The 17,714-nt window shown below is 52.0% G+C and overlaps 2 protein-coding genes across 3 annotated transcripts; both read right to left on the bottom strand.

The window, feature by feature from the left end:
* Positions 1 to 3,648: 3,648 nt before the first annotated feature.
* ENO2 (enolase 2) lies at positions 3,649 to 11,464 on the bottom strand. Of its 2 annotated transcripts, XM_015872738.2 has the most exons (12): positions 11,256 to 11,464; positions 9,367 to 9,458; positions 8,801 to 8,896; positions 8,487 to 8,545; positions 7,386 to 7,455; positions 7,115 to 7,248; positions 6,086 to 6,308; positions 5,644 to 5,841; positions 5,330 to 5,531; positions 5,036 to 5,144; positions 4,836 to 4,894; positions 3,649 to 4,586 (listed from the first exon to the last, which is right to left on the bottom strand). In XM_015872738.2, the coding sequence occupies exons 2-12, from the start codon at positions 9,449 to 9,451 to the stop codon at positions 4,517 to 4,519; spliced, it is 1,305 nt and encodes a 434-aa protein (XP_015728224.1). In that variant the 5' UTR covers positions 9,452 to 9,458; positions 11,256 to 11,464; the 3' UTR covers positions 3,649 to 4,516. The 2 variants fall into 2 exon arrangements, with proteins under 2 accessions (XP_015728224.1, XP_015728243.1); XM_015872757.2 differs by lacking the exon at positions 8,487 to 8,545.
* A 130-nt stretch (positions 11,465 to 11,594) lies between these two features.
* On the bottom strand, positions 11,595 to 17,685 carry LRRC23 (leucine rich repeat containing 23). The gene is made up of 7 exons (XM_015872769.2): positions 17,435 to 17,685; positions 17,235 to 17,347; positions 16,099 to 16,352; positions 15,877 to 16,007; positions 12,800 to 12,936; positions 12,147 to 12,369; positions 11,595 to 11,911 (listed from the first exon to the last, which is right to left on the bottom strand). Exons 1-6 carry the CDS (start codon positions 17,525 to 17,527, stop codon positions 12,195 to 12,197), a joined length of 903 nt encoding a protein of 300 aa, XP_015728255.1. The 5' UTR covers positions 17,528 to 17,685; the 3' UTR covers positions 11,595 to 11,911; positions 12,147 to 12,194.
* Positions 17,686 to 17,714: the final 29 nt, after the last annotated feature.

The following is a 17,714-nucleotide window of genomic DNA, read 5'->3' as shown; positions in this document are numbered from 1 at the left end:
TCCCATTTCCGAACAGCCCAGAACGAGCCCCCCCCTTCTCTCTTCTCTCTCGCCCCGTCACCCCCGAACCGCGCTCTCCAGCCCGCCCGTCCCCGCCTCCCCGCCGCCGCCAGCGCGGCTCGGCCCCGCTCCGGGAGACGAAATGGCCGCGGGCTCCCCGCGGCGGGGGGCGGGCGGGCCCGGGGCGGGGCGGCAGCGCTCAGCGCTCAGCGTGCGGTGCGGGCCGGCGGGCTCCCATCCCCCGCGCCGTTACCAGGCAACGGCACAAAGGGAGAGAGCCTCGTGCGGCGGAACCAGAGGCACCGGCGGCCCCGAGACCGAGGAGGCCGCCTCGGGACGGGCCTCCGCGGCCCCACTACGCAGCGAGCCGCCTCCACAGTGCCCTGCGCGGCCCTGGAGAGCTGCAGCGGGCCGCTCTTACCCACGTTTGCTTGTTCTTGCCCTCAGTGAAGCGAGGGAGCCATCTCTGTAAGGTCAGGCCTCGCCTGGGCTATCGGTGGTGTTGGTTGCCACCAGAAATGCTGTTTAAGATGCAAAGGAGACGCCGTGCCGTTACAAAGGGCTCCAATTCAGGCAGAATGTTAAAAATGTGAACAATTCTCCCCCCCGCCCGCCTGTGGGCTCCGCTGTGCTTCAGCAAAACGGGCTGGATGCTGCCGTGTCGGCAAAGTTGAGGCTCGCTGAGGGCCTGCATGGCCGTCTTGAGAAAGTTGAAGCAAAGGACGGCTGCTGGAACGGGAGCTGGGGAGCCAAATGGTTCCGTTACCCGGTACAGCACGGCAGGGCCACCATCTGCTCTGGGCAGGCTCATCTGAAGCCAGGAGTGAACGAGTGCTGCTCTCAGCTTTAGACTTTGGAAGGAAGCAGAAGCAAACACTGTGCTGCCATGTGAGCCTGCGTGCTGCAAGGACACGGACTTGGTATGCACAGGGGCGAGTCCTGCTGGGGCATTTGGGTAGTCTTCACATATACAGTCACAAAACCTTCCCTACAGGACCTCCCGTCCATCAGCGAGCAGGCTGGATGTCGCTCTCAGTGGGTGTTTGTTCAGAGCTCCTTATTGTCCGTTACATGGCTCAGGGCATTATTCGCTGTACGGCATCCAAACCTGGCACTGAATGCAGATGTAAGAATGTCCCTGTGGGTTTTTCTGTAGTGCTAATCACCGCTGCGCCCGAGCATTTTATAAACAGCCCTAACAATGTCCCAGCAACATTCTTGCAAGCTTTTGTTCCACACCCTCTTCCCAGCAGTACCATGTCGCTGCCGGGCCCACGCTGGACTTGGTGTCTGTGGTTCCCAAGCCAGCTCTGCTGCCAGGCAGCGTGCCATTGCACAGCACAGTGCAAACAGCCGTCATTCATTTCTCCGTCTATGCTTCTCCTCATCCTATCTCTTTGCCTTGACCCTTGCTGAGAGCCTCCACCCTGTCAGCAGTGATGCTGGGGTGCTTTGATTCACCATTACTTTATGTTTTCCCTGTGTGGAATGGAGGGGTTGATTTCTGATTACCGGTATGGAACATTTGATAATACCAACTGTTACATTGCAGAGGGCACATTCACAATCCTGAACTTAAGCATCGGCTGCTATTATAGGTGTTATGAGGTGTCTCACCCAGCAGAGCTCTGGAAGGTGAGTAAAACATGTTGGTTTTTCTGCTATTGAGGTAATCATGGCTGCCGTTGTCACCGCCATTTCAGATTCCCACCTTAGGAGCTTGGCAGCCCTTCATCCCAAGCTCATAATGAGTGTGATCCTTAGAGGCCATAGGGATGCTTCAAGAAAGGAGGAAGGTCTTGTTGAAATCCCTGCTTACTGGATGCTAAACAAGGATACCTAAATCACCAAGGCAGCCTTCTCTGACTTGAGGGGAAGCCGCAGTGCCTGGTATTACTTCGGCTTCTCCACATTCCATCTCATTAATCTCAGCTTCTTCTTCTCGTATTGGTAACATCAGGCTATCTGATCACCCTGAGTTTATTTAACAACAATTCTAAGGTTTCCATGTCATTATCATACCTGAACTGATGCTGGGTAACACCATGCTGTACTCAGAGTGGTCAGTGCAAACAGAAGACAGATGAGTGACCCATCAGTGGTCCTGCCATGACAACTCAGTACCCACACGGGCACCCAGAGATATGGGCAGCTCCCCCTTGGAGGTGCTCAGTCAGCAGCTGATCTACCCCTGGGGCCAGCCTTAGTTCTATGGGGAGCTTGGTGTGGAGCCCACTAGATCACCCCTTTCCATCTCTATCCTATGAAATCCTTCTCATACGCTGAGAAGTCGGTATCTCCTATAGCCTCCCTCTAGTGTAAGGGGCAACAAAGTATTCGGGCATTTCCATCACAAAGAAACTGTAACCAAATGTCCGCCGCGGAGACAAAGAAGTAGCAGCATCCATGTGAACCCAAGCGAACCTATGGGCGTCAGATCCACCTTGGGCTGCCAAAGCCGAACTCTTCTGGTTTAGAAAAGCCACCGAGGTGAGGCACCGCTTTGAGGCAGCGCATCCCCATCGCCCCGGGCCTTCCACACGTGGTCCTACCGCAGGGACGTGCCATTATCTCGCTGGCAGGAGCTGCTAACAAATTCTTCTCACAACGCCCGGAGGTGCGCACACACCTGTTCCCTGCTGTGACAGTATTGCTGCATTTAAACGGGTCACGCACCGCCTCCTTCGTTCCCTCCCGTCAACAACGGGAAAAAAAAAAAGACAAATGAAGAGTGAGTGGGGAGCAAACGGGAAGGGGAGATGAACCAACGTTGCAGATGCGGGAGTGGCAAAACGCTGCACGGCAGCAAAACGCAACCGTGCCCGGAGGGACGAGCTCCTTCCCACCCGCACCCGGCACCGGGCCGAGCCGCCGAGACAAGGCTGCCCCCTACGGGAGCGAGGGGGGCGGAGCAGCTCCCCCCTACCTGCCGGGGTCCCGCATTTTGAGGCGAGGCGAGGGCTCCGGCACTGGAAAATGGAGCTCTTTTATTTCCTCGCGGCCATAGCCGAACTACAGCTCCCAGAAGGCAGCGGCAGTGCTGCTGCTCTGTGCTGCTCTGCACTGACCGGCCCTGTGCGTGAGGTGGGGGACAGGACTCCCAGAGGTACGTATGTAGCACTGACCCCACTGGAGCCAAGCCCGTCTCAACACCGTTCTCCTTCCCACCATCTTTTCTCTCCTGTCGCAGCCTTTGTCTTTCCTTGATGAATGCACTTCTTTCCCTGTGTCATTTAGTAGAGAGGCAGCAGTGAAATGACAGTGTTGATTTTTAAGTGTTGTCTTTCAGTTTGGAAGTCCAGACTGGGACGTGGGCAAGAAGGCTTAGGGCTCATTGAACAAATAGACTTTACCTTACTCAGCGTGAAAGGTGTGGCATGGTCAGATGAGGGCTGAACAGGAGCTCTGTGGGACCTCAGTGTGCCCCAGCACACAAAGAGGCTACTGAGAGCTTCTTTCTCTTCCCAAAGCTGCAGTTCCAGTTTGCCGTCACTGGATGTCATGTAGGCAGCTTTTTCTTTTCCAAAAGCTGCAGTTTTATTTGACTGCCACCGGATGCCAAGTGGGCATCTGGCCTGTGGACGGCAAAACGACCCCGTTCCTCAAATACAGACAAGTGCAGAGAAACATGAGGCCAAGCCAAGTGTCTCAGGTGTGAAATACATTTTAATCAAGTTTAGGGTTCTGCAGTTTGTTGCTCTGCTGAGCACTGCCTGTCTAGAAGGTGACATCATGGGCAGAAGAGAGAGTGGAGGAGTGCAAGAGGGATGGAAACAGAGGAAAAGGTCAAGAGAAGCAAATGAGAGCGTGTGTTTTGTTTACGACTGTGTTTTAATACATTGCCCCACAGTGCTACGTGCTGACCCACAGAGCTGCTCAACCTGGAGACTGACAGCACACGTACACACGGCCAGTGACAAGCAATTCTTCACCCAACACTAAGCTGCTGCCAAGCACAGCTCAGCACAGAACAGCGCTCAGAACGGAAGGAAGAGACACTTAGGTCCCACCACGGCTCAGCACAAATGCACCTGGGGCACAGCAATGCTGTAGGCCAGTACACATACACCTACGCACACTCACAACGAGAGCGAGCCACTGGTGACACTCGTTCAAACACAGCTACAAGTGCGACACTTGTCCAAACACACCAGCCGACGCACATATGTTCACTGCACATGCTTCGGCGTACAACGTAAACACGCTGGGCAGCATGCTCCCATAGTCTAATATGTGAACAGAGGGATTCAGATGCACACAAGAACGAAAGACACAAAATGCCTAGATCCAGAAATGCTTATGATCCCAAAGCAAGGGACAGGGTGCGGAGCTCTTTTTCATCCTTCGCTTGGGTATATCTAGCCAGGGATACCTGAACTCGTGGGGCTCTGAGGTGAGAGGAAACCAGGTGGCAGAGAAGGGAGACAGAGCAAAAAAGGGAGCAGTGAAGAGAAGGGAAGGTTCAGAGTCTGTGATCTGGGAAAGAGTCGAAGGGTGTCTGCCTGGGGGACAACGTTCAAAGAACACTTGGGTTGCGAAAGTTGTGTCCAGCAAAGCGTGCTTCATCACCAAGCTCTTCCTCAATCCTGCAGGAGAGAGAGACAGAAAGAGTCAGAGAAGGCACCAGAGAACCTGAGGGAGGGAGGGAACCAGGAGGATCGTTGCTGGAGGGTGCTGCTATCCCACCATGCCAAGGAGGAGGGATCCAGAGATCTCTACTTTCACCTCTGCACTTTGCCTTCACATTTTTCCCCACAAGCTCCTTCTGCCCTTGGGCTTCTCCATTTAGTTAATCTCAATTCTCACTCCTGTTTCCTACCCTCGGAGCCCCTTACCTCATGAGCTGGTTGTATTTAGCCAGACGTTCAGACCTGCAGGGGGCACCCGTCTTTATCTGTAAAGGATTACCCAAAACAAACACTGTAAGACACCACTATGACTTGCACCAGTTTCCCCAGAGGCAGAAGCAGAAGGGATGCTGCTTCTCACCCCTTCATTTTCCTGCCAGCCTGTGCACACCCGAGGTTTCACGTACCTGCCCAGTGCACAGTCCTACAACCAGATCAGCAATGAAAGTGTCTTCGGTCTCCCCAGAGCGGTGACTCACCATCACACCCCAGCCATTCTCCTGGGCCAACTTACAGCTGCAAGGAGCAAGAAATGGATTCAGCAGCTGCCACTCTAATACCCACCACCTGCACAGGGTGAGATCCAGACCCCCCTCTCCTCCCACACTCAGCATCCTACACTCTTGTAGAGACACAGGTCTTAATCTTACTGTGATACACCACTGACTCTTTCAGACAAGACTGGCAGCAGGTGGACTCACGCTTGGATGGCCTCCGTGACAGATCCAATCTGGTTGACTTTGAGCAGGAGGCAGTTGCAGGCCTTCTCTTCAACAGCTCGCTCGATGCGCTTGGGGTTTGTCACCGTTAGGTCATCTCCCACTATCTGAATCCCAACATTGGCCGTGAACTTGGACCAGGCCTCCCAGTCATCTTGGTCAAAGGGATCCTCAATGGAAACCACTGAATGGACAACAGAAGAGACAAGTCAAAGCTACCTTCCTTTCCATGCCCCCCAAATGGTAGAGATGCACCTGTGACGTCTGCAACACCGCTGCCAAGCACAGTGGCTCACCTGGATAATCACGTACAAAGCTTTGATAGAGGTCACCCAGCTCATCTGCAGAAATGTAGCGGCTCGGGTCATCTGGGGACTTGAAGTCAAGGTCATATTTGCCATCTCGATAGAACTCTGAGGCAGCCACATCCATGCCAATGACAACCTTATCAGTGTAGCCAGCCTTGTCAATAGCTTCCTTGAGGAGCTCCAGAGCTGGAAGGGAGAGAGTTAAAGTCAGCCTGTGTGGAGAGCTCTGACTTCCAGCAGAAACCCTCCCTAGGAAGGCCCCCCACTGTGAGTCTGATGGCACAATGAGGGAGAGAGAACAAAGCCCAGAGCACAACAGAAACACTCTGAGGAGCTGTGGAGGCCACATCCAAAGGGACAAAAGGACCTGGTGCAGAAAGGCCTTGCTCACACCATTGCAGGCAGGAGTATCCCACCGTGTAACTCTCACCTTCACTGTTTTCCAGGATGTTAGGGGCAAATCCTCCTTCATCACCCACATTGGTTGCATCCTTGCCATACTTCTCCTTGATAACATTCTTGAGATTGTGATAGACTTCAGCACCAATGCGCATGGCATCGCGGAAGCTCTCAGCTCCCACAGGTAGGATCATGAACTCCTGCATTGCCAATTTGTTGCCTGCATGGGAACCTCCATTGATCACATTGAAAGCCTGGAAGAGTTTGCAAGTGAATTAGAGCTGAAAGAACCCGTTTTGACAATGCTCTCAGATGGGTCACCATGTCTATTCGTGGTATATCACATCCCATAGAGTAACATAACACATCAGCTGCAGTGTGTCAGACCAAAGCCACATACAGCCTAGGATCCTCCTTCCAATAGCGGTAAACAACTGGCGGGGACTTTCCCACCTGTTTCCCTCTCAGAGTTCGCCCAGATTGTATGTATTTACCTGTGCATTCAGCAAGGCTACGTCAGCTTCTCTTCTAGGACCTTTTTCCTCAACCCCAAGACAATTTTAGCACCCACAGTATGCTCTGTGAGGGAGTTTCACACTGTAACTAGCCTTGTTTTGAACTGTGCCTAGAGGGTTCACGTGATGCCCTCTGGTTCTTGTATCAAGAGTGAGTGGTTGATCCTCAATCAACTCCCACCACAACATCTGTATCCTCCTCAGCTCCTATTTTCCACATGGATGACTCCTAGTTTACATAGCCCTTCCTTTTACAGAAACTGGCCTGTGACTAATGTATCTCTTATCCTTTCCTGAGCCTTTTACAGTTCCCCTCTACCCCTGTGGAGGTGTGAAGGGAAGAGCCTTACACACCATTCCAGGAGTAGACATTCTGTTTTGAGTCCTTCCCAGAGAAAGCCTGGCCATTGGTTTGCTTCCTACAGTGCATTCAGCTGGTCTTTTGGTCCTATATCCCTTCCTTCTCTGCCTCCTCTATCAAACACACTCTTTGAGGTGTCTTTAGAAGCTTCTGAATTAGTAAGTCAGGGATGGAGGATTCTTACTGGCACAGGAAGGATGAGATCGGAGTTGCCTGCCAGGTCAGCAATGTGCCGGTACAGGGGGACATCCTTCTCTGCAGCTCCTGCCTTGCACACAGCCAGTGAGACTCCCAGGATGGCATTGGCACCAAACTTGGCTGTGAGCAAAACCAAGAAGTCATTGAGGTTCTCAGGTACTGCCCTGCCCAGCAAGTGTCCTTGCCAGACCAGCCTACAACCCTCCCTCCACCCATTGTGCTCTTTACTTCCCAGACCAAAATAAATAGCAAATTACATTTGTTCTCCGTGCCGTCCATCTCAAGCATCAGGTTGTCTATCTTCTCTTGATCTACAACAGAGAGGCCCTGGAGGAAAGAAAGAGTTCCTGAGAAGGGGATGTTGAGAAGAGTCGTTGGCTCTGGCACACGAGGAAGGAGGTGTTGATGGAGAAGCTGAGGGTACATGGACCTCTTTCAGCTTGTGGGGGAATATATACACACAAAGCTCTGGAAATTAGTGCCTTGGCATATAGTTGAGTAAGGTAACCATGATGATGTTACTGCAGTGCGGTGTAGATGCACCCGCATTGCATAAGGGACCAACAGCAGCCCAGGTTGGCCACGCAGAGTTCGACACATAAGCACTCACGTGAGGATTTATCCAGCTTTTTGGCAGCTTCCATGGAGCTTTGTGGTGCTATGGCTACAGATAAGCTAGGCATAACAGTGCATGCTCAACCCCAAGAAAGCGCATGTGAACTAGATGGAGCCGTTCCTGGGAGTGAGCCGGGGAGCAGTGTTAGGGACAACAAGGGGGGCCTCCCAACACTACACGAAGTTCTCAGGGGTGAGGATTGCTGGGCTCTCAGTCAGGCTCCTCACAAGCTGTGTGGCTTTCAGTGTGTGACATCAGCTCAACTCCCTTCAGAGCAGGTCCCATAAAGGGCTTACAGATATAACACCACAGCTCTGTAAGTCCACAGACTGTGCTGGGGGGGCTGTCAAACCTTGCGCGGGTACAGTCATTGCTCACCACACTATGAATGCTGGTGGAGAGGGGAGGACAAATGGGTGTGAGGATGCAGACGTGTGGATGAGATTACGTGAGGAGGAGCACATCTGAAAAAGGGAGAGAGCTCTACAGAAAGAAAGGAGGGGACAGGGTAGGTGGTACAGGTGCAGCAGTGAGCCAGGTAGGGTTAACTCCTTTCCACCCAGAGGAAAAATCCCTGCGGTTGCATACAGCCATGGAGGCAGGAGGGGTGTGCCTGGGTTCACAGAGAGCAGCACTACATCTGTCAACCCAGTGAGATGAAGAAAGGCAGAAACAGAGATCAGGTGGAAAGAGACAGAACGGAGTAAGCAGTCAATAAGGAAGAACAAAGAGAAATCCTTACAGAGCCCACGATAGCTGGGGCGACAGTGCTGTTGATATGATCCACGGCCTGCAGGACCCCTAAATAAGGGAATAGACAGAGAAAGAAGGAGAGAGACAAAGGTTGAGGCAAAGAAGAGAATGAAGAAAGGGAGGGAGAAGACCAATAGAAAGGCTGAGAGGGGAAACAGGGAGGGAAGATCGAGGCCTGATATTTCACTTGACACTGGGTCTGTGCCTGCATGGTCCCGTGGAGGACATGTTTCATTAGTGGATGAGTGGTAGCCCCACGTGAAGCAGCCCCAGGTACAGGGTGTGGGGCAGACACCTTCCCACCTTTTCCAAGGAAACGGGACTTGTCGTTATCTCGTAGCTCCAGTGCTTCATAGATACCAGTGGATGCTCCGCTGGGCACTGCCGCTCGAAACATGCCTGTCAGACAGTAAAACACGGGTGTGAGTAGAGCAGAGGATTAAAAAGAAGGAAAGCCCTCGTGCATCTGTCTGTATTCTACTTTAAGGAAAGGATAGAGCCACATATCTCAGAAACAAATATTCCCTCAACCTCAAGAGTGTGGCCATAGAAGCACTTCCAAATGTGCCCCAGGAGTGAAAGTATAGCTGCAGGAGAGCGCTGTGTGGATAGGATAAGAAGGTAAATACATCTGCTTTAAAGAAACTAATTGTCCCTGCTATAATCAGACATGGGGCAAGCCAGATGCACAGCAGTCAGCAGTCGCTGTGCACATCATGCAGGACCACAGGTAGACACCAGGAGATCTGTCTCCCTGGCCTGTCTCTGGTTGCTCACTGGAGCACCTTCAATGGGAGATCCTCCCTGCTCTGTGCACATCCAGCCCCTTCAGTAAGGCAGGACTTTCACCTCTCATCTTCACCCCATACCTTTGTGTGTGTACAGGTCCACCTCCACGGTGGGGTTCCCACGAGAATCCAGGATCTCTCGGGCATGGATCCTCTCGACTGCCATGGTGACTCTGTGGAGAGGAAAGGACACGCTCAGTTCTGATGCCTTGGTCTGTGGGCAAGAGAGCTGAGATATCTGAGAGATCTGAGAGCTGACATGGGCTCTCAGCACACCTGTGTTTGTTGGGGGGGGTGCTGCAAATAGGGTATCATGGCAAAGAGCAGGGCTAAGAAACAGGCTGGGGAAGCGAGAGTCAGTTCCCAGTCCCATGGCCCCTGGGAAATCACAGGGCGTGGGGAAATCACACTGTTCTGAAGTGTCAGCAAAAGCTTGCAGTGCTGGGGAGGTTCAATGGGGGAAACCAGGGCTCTTTGGAACCTTGGCAGGGCCCTCCACAGTGCCCATGTGGGCTGGGATCTCCCTCAGCCACTCTGGCAGCACTCCTCACGCCATCTGGCCCGCACTGCAGGAGCTTCCTCCAGAGCCATGCCTGCACAGCTGTGAGCTTCTTCACAACGGTGCCCTGCCCATGCCCCTATTAAAATGACCTATGGCACAGCAGGGGTCTGACAAGACCAGTGCCAGATGCAGTGCTTACGTGTTGGCCCTGGTTACATCCCTCTGCTTACATTCACCTACCCCTGTTTGAGCCAGCTCCAAGGATGCCAAAAGACAAGACCAAATCCAACCCAGCTGGGTCCATCCCATCATTTACTGGATCTTTTCATTCCTTTTTAGTTCTCGACAACCTTTTCTCCACTTCTGTGGCTTCCCCATGTCCCCCTTTGCTTGGCCTCTGCTGAACCACTCTGAAATCCCCAGCATCAGCTGCACTGTCCTGAAAGCAGGTCAGAGGCGGATAAGCCGGGATATAAGGGATTGGGACAGAGCCATAGTCGGAAACCCATTGACACAGTGAGAAGAGCAGCTAGGCTGAAGGCTGGGCTGCCTCTCTCAAGCAGGGGCTGAGCAGGGCACCGTGGCATGGCGCTGCTGCAGTGCCTCCCACGGGCACGGCTGCATGCGGCGCAAACCACCAGGGCACTGCCTGACCCTGCTGCAGCAATGCCCCCTGCAGCAATGCCCCCTGCAGCAATGCCCCCTGACTTCCCAGCAGGCCAGCACTGCAGAGACCTCTCCCCGAGGCACAGCCAGCAGTCCTGCATGCTGGGAACCCGGTGCAGCTGCCACCCCCCCCGGCCAGGCACTGCTCCCAAGGAAGCCCGCACTGCTGCAGTGTCGTGGCTGCTGCAGCTCTCGCTCGCTTGACTGTCACCTCCTCTCCCTGCTGCCCCCCCTCACCCTGCGCGGTGTGGGGCGGTGATATGAAAACATCCCTCCTCCTCCTCCCTCCTTCTCCCCGGGACTGGGCTGCGCTCCCGTGTTTGCGTCGACACAGTAGTTTGGGAGAGGTCTGCTCTGAGGTTGGGTCCTTTCCACAGCAATATCCAGCGAGCTTTACCTCACGCTACAGCCAGTCCCCTCCCCCAGGTAGAGCTCCATCTCAGCGTCTCCCCGCAGTGCCCTTGGAAGCAGCCCCCTATGCTTGTCGGTTGCCCCCCCCCCCAACTCTCCCCTTTCCCCAGCCTCGTATCTGAACTGATGCTCGCCGGGGATGGGGAAGGAGGGAGTACCTGAAATTAAAATAGGAAAGAGAAGTGAGAAGGGTGGGGGTGAGGAGAAACGGGTGGGAGGAGCAGGTGGAGGAAGTGAGAGGAGTTTAATCGCTAATTCCGCTCACTACGGTCCTTTCCTACAGGGACACAAGTGCGTGTAGGGTTTGGAGGGCACGGAGCGGGGAGCAGAGGCACGCATGCAGTGAGGGGAGGGGGCGGCTGGCAACGGGGGGGGGGGGGGGGACACTTACCTTCCTAAAGCAGGGGTGAACGAGAGACTGAGAAAGTGCTGGTAGAGAGGAGAGAGGACGGAGCTGAGAAGGGATGCAGGACCTCAAGGGGAGATGATGTGTCCTCTAAGCCAACGGCGGCGGCGGCAGCAGCAGGATGGAGACGCCCCTGATAGGGCCGGGACAACAGCATGTGACCCAAAGCTGCGATTAGTCAGGATTTAGCAAAGCTTTGCAAACAGCACGTAGAGGATGGAGAGAGAAAGAGAGAGAGACAGACAGGGGACGGACACAGACAGATGAGGGCGAGAGAGATAGGGAATAGGAGTGGGTGGGCAGGATAAACAATTGCAGACACTCTAGGCTCATTACAGATTTTTATCCAAATAAGAAAATCACGTAGAATTTCTGCGAGCCATAAATCAAAGCACAACGTTTGTAACCCCCCTTTTCCCCTCTTGGGACTACTTGGAGTATGTACGTGCAGAGACTGTAAAAACACTGCGGTAACTGAAGGCAGCAGCCAGGACACTCCTCTCTTCTTCAGGCAAAATGAGGTGAACCTCGTATCTGTAGCTTTGCTCTATGGATAGATGCATCCCCACATCTTCACAGGGAACAGGGATTTGAACTGGTGGTCACTTGGTCACATCACCCTGGAGAAGTACCTCCATTTCCTGAAGAAGGAAAGAGGGAGAACTGAAATGACTCCATGCCTGGCTTCTTTTCCTCTTTCACCCCTCACTTGTGCTGCTGGGACCAGGGATGGCCATCAGGCTGTGAAGCCTGTTTTCTGTTGCAGGCTGCTCTGCCCTTGGGACTGACCTCCCTCAGCTATTTCATCATGCAACCCAAAGGAGGAGGGGCTGAACAGCACATCTGATCTTATGTCTTTCACATCCTCGTTCATACCTTTTCTTCTTCCTGCCTTTTCTAACAGATTCCATTCGCCTCTGTACGCTAATTTTGCTCAACTGGTTCCTTGTCGAGACGCTTCAGGTTTGGCAGCTGGTCCAGAACCTCCTGCTGGTAGTTTGAATCGTCAGCGCATGGATTGTCCATCAGCACCAGGACCTGCAGCATGGGGAGCACCTGCAGTTTTGCCACTTCCTGCAAGCTACTGATCGCATTGTTCCTAAAGAAAAGCCAGCACAATGTGCAGGAGAAAGATCCGTATAAGTCATAACAATAAGGATTTCTTTGTGTTCGGTGCATTGAAATGTCTGACAATGCCAACCCCCTGTACAGCAAGTGCTTGGAAGAAAAGGACACTGGTGGTCATGGCCAGGACATGGAGGAGAAGCAGAGGGGGATGGAACAAAGAGTAACAGCAAGATTTTAAAGGTATGGTGTAGGGTCTGAGAGCAACTGGAGGGGCAGATCTTTACTGAGAGGTGGGAAACTGGTAGAAAACTGAGCCCTGAACACCAGTCAAAAGCAATAAAGATGAACCCAACCTGTACCCATCAGGTCTCCAGCTTCTAGAGAAAGCAGAAAATCCTAAAGATAGGAGTACAGCCTGATTAACTGCTGTTTAGTCCTGACACAAAGCAGGGAGGACCCACCGTAGATTGAGGTACTGCAGGCACTTCATGCTGCTAGAGAATCCATCCAGGGTCCCAAGCTCATTATCACGCAGGTGCAGGGTTGATAGCTGCTCTAGTGCCTCAAGGCCTTCAAGGCTCTTAATGGTATTCTGGGCCTAAGCAGGGATGTAGGAAGTGAGAATTAAAACAAAAAGGCAGACATGGCAAAGGAAATAGTTATTTCTGGCCTGTTAAGCTCTTTCTACTCTTCAGACTTCCTAGCACTGCCAAGCAACCTCTGAAGCAGGACATCATACATACACAACAACACAGGGAGCCTTCCTGGCAGTGACACATAGTATGGCCAGAAGCCAAACCAGGAATTCTACTGGAATTTTAGAGATAGAGAACAAAATACCTTGAGAACATGTCTGCAGCTCTCACTTGTACCTGATCAGGATGCTGGTTACACTCACAAAGAGTCAGATGGGAAAGGACCTTTGGAAGTCTCCATGCAGCACCATGCTTACAACCAGGCTAACTCCAAGAGTCCAGTGAACTTCCAGTTTAGCTCCTTCTTTTATGGGAGAAATCTACTATCAAAATGCATACGACCAGAAGCGGGCTGCATGATCCTGACAGAGGTTTCAGAAAAGCAGGGCCTGACATCTGGTTTAAGTGCTTCTTAGCACCACATCTTTCAACCCAGAGATAAGCAGAACATCACTTGTGATTGTGGCTTAGGGTTGTAGTCCCTAAGGATGCAGATACCCGAACAGGACACAGGGAGGGAGGCTCCTATCCTAGTTTCAACCGAGATAGTGCTAATGTTCTCCATAGTAGCTATCACTGTGGCATGTTTTGTATTGAGGATGAGGATGATGTTGTTGTTACCCAAGCAGTGATGTAGTCAATGCCCAAATCTAACAGAAGGGGAACAGCCTCAGCTGGTAGGATAGGAGAGGAGGAAATCAGGAGCTGATGACGGAATCAGGGTGGGGAGCTCACAGACCACTAGTGTGTGAAATGAATAGCAACCTACTATCACTCCCACTTGCTCCACTACACCAGCGCAAACAGTTTGAAAGGCTCCAGCCATGCAAGCTATCGTTTCTTAGTGGAAGCTAATACAATACGTTGCCCATGCTGCAGCTAGCCTTTGTCAGCAGTACTGCACAATGAAGTAACACAGACTTACCCTTCGCACAGCACTGAACCTAAAATGGATGCTGACTGAGGCACCACGTGGTTCACAATCAGCCTTTAGTTTTCCTGCCGGTGGGCAGAACTTTGTGAATGCTGAAACTATGTCATATATTAACCAAATTTGATTCAGTTACTTTAAGCTGACCTTTGAATTCCTATTTGATGGGTGCGCTGAACCCTGCCCTTGCAACATCGGCTTTATCTACCTATGGACCATGTAACACCAACATGTTTCTACAGAGAGCAAAGCAGTACCGGGAGGTATCCCCCCTCCAGAATGATTTGATAAGCAGGTGAACGTGGGAAACAAATTCAAGCCCACAACATTCCAATCAGTTGTTGTAGTTTTAATAATCTCATCCTACAGTTTGCCTGCTTCAGATGTGTGGCTCAGGAATTCTGTCTCCCTCTTTAAATACAAGTGTTACTGTTGTTTAACTCCTGCTAACATGACTTGTTTTAATCAGAATTTCTATACTGTACCTAGTGACTTAGCCACTTCATCCCTCCTTCCAGCACCCATAGTTCTAAGACTTCAGCTTTACATCAGAGAACAGCAGACAAACTCAGCTAACAGTCTCCACTGTGCTTTCTGCCAGGGAGTACTGATGAAAAGAAACCCTGTAGCTTTTCAAAACCTTTTATCATCTCTAATTGCTTTTGCACAGGTAATGACTTGGGACCACCATCAAGTCTTTGCAAGCCATAGTACTGTGTGATTCATAGGAGTAAGCCAACATATTTTCTTCATTTATGTCTCAAGCAGTAAGTGTTCCCTAAAGCAACTGTTTACAGGAGAAGAAAATTGCTGCTTCTTAGTTTCAATGAGATATTGAATCAGTTTCTTTTTTGGCAGCCCAAGATGTGAACCATATCTCTGTGCTGCTATACCCATACTCAATTAGGCTCATCAGAGAGGAGAAAGAGCTACTGGCTATAGGTATTGGGTTAGATAGAGACCTCAAATAGGAAAATGTACATGTAGAAGTGTGGACTGAATAGGCAGAAAGTTATTTCATACTATTATTAACTGAGAAGTGGGCCTGGAGGGCTGGAGCACCTTCTCTACGAGGACAGGCTGAGAGATGGGGCTCTTTAGCCTGGAGAACAAAAGGTTCCAAGGGGACCTAATAGCAGGTTTCCAGTATGTGAAGGGGGCCTACAGGAAAGCTGAGGAGAGACTTTTTAGAAGGGCAGGTAGTGACAGGATGAGGGGAAATGGCTTTAAACTGGAAGAAGGTAGATTTAGACTAGATACTAGGAAGAAATGCCTTACTGTGAAGGTGGTGAGACACTGGAACAGGTTGCCCAGGGAGGCTGTGGATGCCCCCTCCCTAGAGGTGTTCAAGGCCAGGTATGACAGGTCTTTGAGCAACCTGGTCTAGTGTGAGGCATCCATATCTACAGTAGGGAGGTTGGAACTAGAAGATCTTGAAGGTCCCTTCCAACCCAAAGCAGTCTATGTTCTGTGATCACCTTCCTATGTGTCATCCAGAGAACACTTACTGCTTTCCCCACTGACCTTCACGTTCCTGGGAGACATGGAGTGTGACCTTGCCTAATGCTGACAGGGAGAGAACACTGCTCTCCCTTAGGTGCCTGCAAAGGGAGAATGCAACACACCAAACACTGCCAGTCTCCCTGCTCTCTGCAGAACAAGTACTGGTCAGCTGCTACTGCCTATGCACTATTTGAATAGACATCATAGAAGGATCTATCCCAAAGGAGAGACCTTTACCTTTTTAGCTCTCTGAAATCAGTTCCTTTCAGGCTGTGAAGACTGAACTGAATAGGCTAGCGTGTACACTATGATGTTTGGAATGGGACAGTGTCTTCCCTCCTCCCGCTGACTGAAGGTGCCAACCTCTGCAGCACCTCAGCCTCACTTCCCAAGCTGGCTGATTCCTTACCAGATAGAGTTTCTTGAGCTTGGGAAGGCGAAGCCCTGCTGTATTCTCTAGCTTGTTTCCTCGCAGCTCCAGGACACGCAGGCTATACAATGCTTGTGTATTCAGACCCATTGCTGCCTGGATTTTATTTCCTGAGTACCAGAGGATGGAGAAATAATGAGAGTTAATACCACTCAAAGAGTTTTCTACGTGTATAATAATGAAGAGAGTAGTCTGTACCACCTTTAAGGCTGAGGCTGGCCAAGTGCGGATGAGTAATGCCCTCCATATTCTTGATTTGGTTGTGAGTAAAGCTGATGACCTGGAGGTAGGGAAGCTCCTGCATGTGTGCACTGGTAAGTAGATTCCCATCCACCTTCAGCCAAAGCAGGTGGGTTAAATTGCTCAATGGAGACAAATCCTGCAGCTTGTTCTCTGACAAATCCACATACCGCAGGTGAATGAAGCCTTCAAGGAGGCTGATGTCTGTCAAGTCCCTGTGGAAAGGAAAAAGTGAATAAATCACCTCTCACTTCCTCCCCTGCTACCAGCCTTCAGTTTGCTTCTCACTATGGTGGGAGGGAGGGCCCCTTCTCCCACCTCCCTGTTGTCCTATGAAGCCTTATGTGAAGGAGGATAAAGGCAGGCAATAGGGACAGGCTAAAGATGCTGTAAGCAAGGCTGAATGCCAGCGAGAGGACCTTCCTTCCTGGCACAGACAGTACTTCTTCCCATTGAACTGTAGCTGTCAGGAGAGGGAAGAATGAGAGTAGAAGAAGAAGAGAGAATGAGAGAGAAGAAGAAGAAGGCAAGCCTGGGGGGGTGGGGCAATCCAGGGCTGTGTGTAAATCATTAGACTTTACTAGCAGGAAAAAGCCAGTAGTCACCTAGACTGTGACTGTGACTGTACCTTGTGAGGCCTGCTACATCTAGAGTTTTTTGGGTGTACTCATGGGGCTGGAGCTCCAAACTGTCCCATGGCAATTGTGGCATTATAATTTTAAACGTGTATGTTAATCAATTATATGCAGAGATGCTTAATGGAATTTTTTTGGACTGTTTGTAGTGAGGGTGTTCTGCTCAGATCCCCTTCAGAGATCACAGTTCAGAGCAGCTGATAGGCTCCCTCGAGCCTAGGGGTCACTATTGTGCCCCACAGATCCATGTGTCTGGCTACAGTGGAGGCAGTGCCTAGCTCAGGGCTAACAGTGGGCAAGCTGAGCACAGGCTGGGAGGGAGGCAGGTCGAGAATGTGCCCTGTGACACTCCTGCCCCACAGTCTAGTCTCTGGTGGCCTTAGGTGCGGCCATGCAGCCAATTGGTGGCTACACAGACTGGTGAGGAGGATCCCTTTTCCTGCACATATGCTGCACACTCACTTATACTTGGCTTCAAACTTCACATAGGCGTGTGCCAGGCCGTTGCCAGTTTTGCAGAGGAGGGAGAGACCCTCCTTCAGCATCTCCTCCGTCAGGGGACACGGGACCAGCTCCTGAGGGAGAGAGCACAACACAGGTGAAATGGCGGTTTGGGGGGGGGGGAGGGGGCTCAAGGCCAGCTGCCCCCACCGCCTCCTCACCTGCTTCTCCTCCTCTTCTCCTTCTCCCTGCTTCTCCTCATCCTCCCCCCGCTCTTGACCAACTGACTCCTCCTCCTCGCTCAGCTCCTCCATCTCCTCGACCCGCTCCCGACGGCTCACAGCGCCCCGTGCCCGCCAGGCCGCGCCGCTGCCTTGGAAACGGGGGCGGGCCCCGGCACCGCTCCCACAGCGCCACGCTGACGGGCAACGGCGGATCCGCCTCCCCAGGCCCCGTGTGTTCCGGCTTGTGATCGTTCTGAGCTTTTATTCTATCCTCCTG

The sequence above is a fragment of the Coturnix japonica genome, chromosome 1 (genome assembly GCF_001577835.2).
Source record: "Coturnix japonica isolate 7356 chromosome 1, Coturnix japonica 2.1, whole genome shotgun sequence".
Classification (NCBI taxonomy): Eukaryota; Metazoa; Chordata; class Aves; order Galliformes; family Phasianidae; genus Coturnix; species Coturnix japonica.
This window is presented reverse-complemented; position numbering and strand designations above follow the sequence as displayed.

Bases quoted from the DNA above. Each gene is read 5' to 3' on its own strand.
- ENO2 (XM_015872738.2), bottom strand. From the start codon at position 9,451: ATGGCAGTCGAGAGGATCCATGCCCGAGAGATCCTGGATTCTCGTGGG. The intron at 7,249-7,385 runs GTAATTTGCTAT...TTTTGCTCACAG, and splicing joins GGACGGCACGGAGAACAAAT to CCAAGTTTGGTGCCAATGCC. The intron at 5,145-5,329 runs GTGAGTCCACCT...TGCTCCTTGCAG, and splicing joins GTCACGGAGGCCATCCAAGC to CTGTAAGTTGGCCCAGGAGA.
- LRRC23 (XM_015872769.2), bottom strand. From the start codon at position 17,527: ATGGAGGAGCTGAGCGAGGAGGAGGAGTCAGTTGGTCAAGAGCGGGGG. The intron at 16,353-17,234 runs GTGAGTGTGCAG...TCCTTTCCACAG, and splicing joins AAGTTTGAAGCCAAGTATAA to GGACTTGACAGACATCAGCC. The intron at 12,937-15,876 runs GTAAGGAATCAG...ATCCCTGCTTAG, and splicing joins AGCTCAAGAAACTCTATCTG to GCCCAGAATACCATTAAGAG.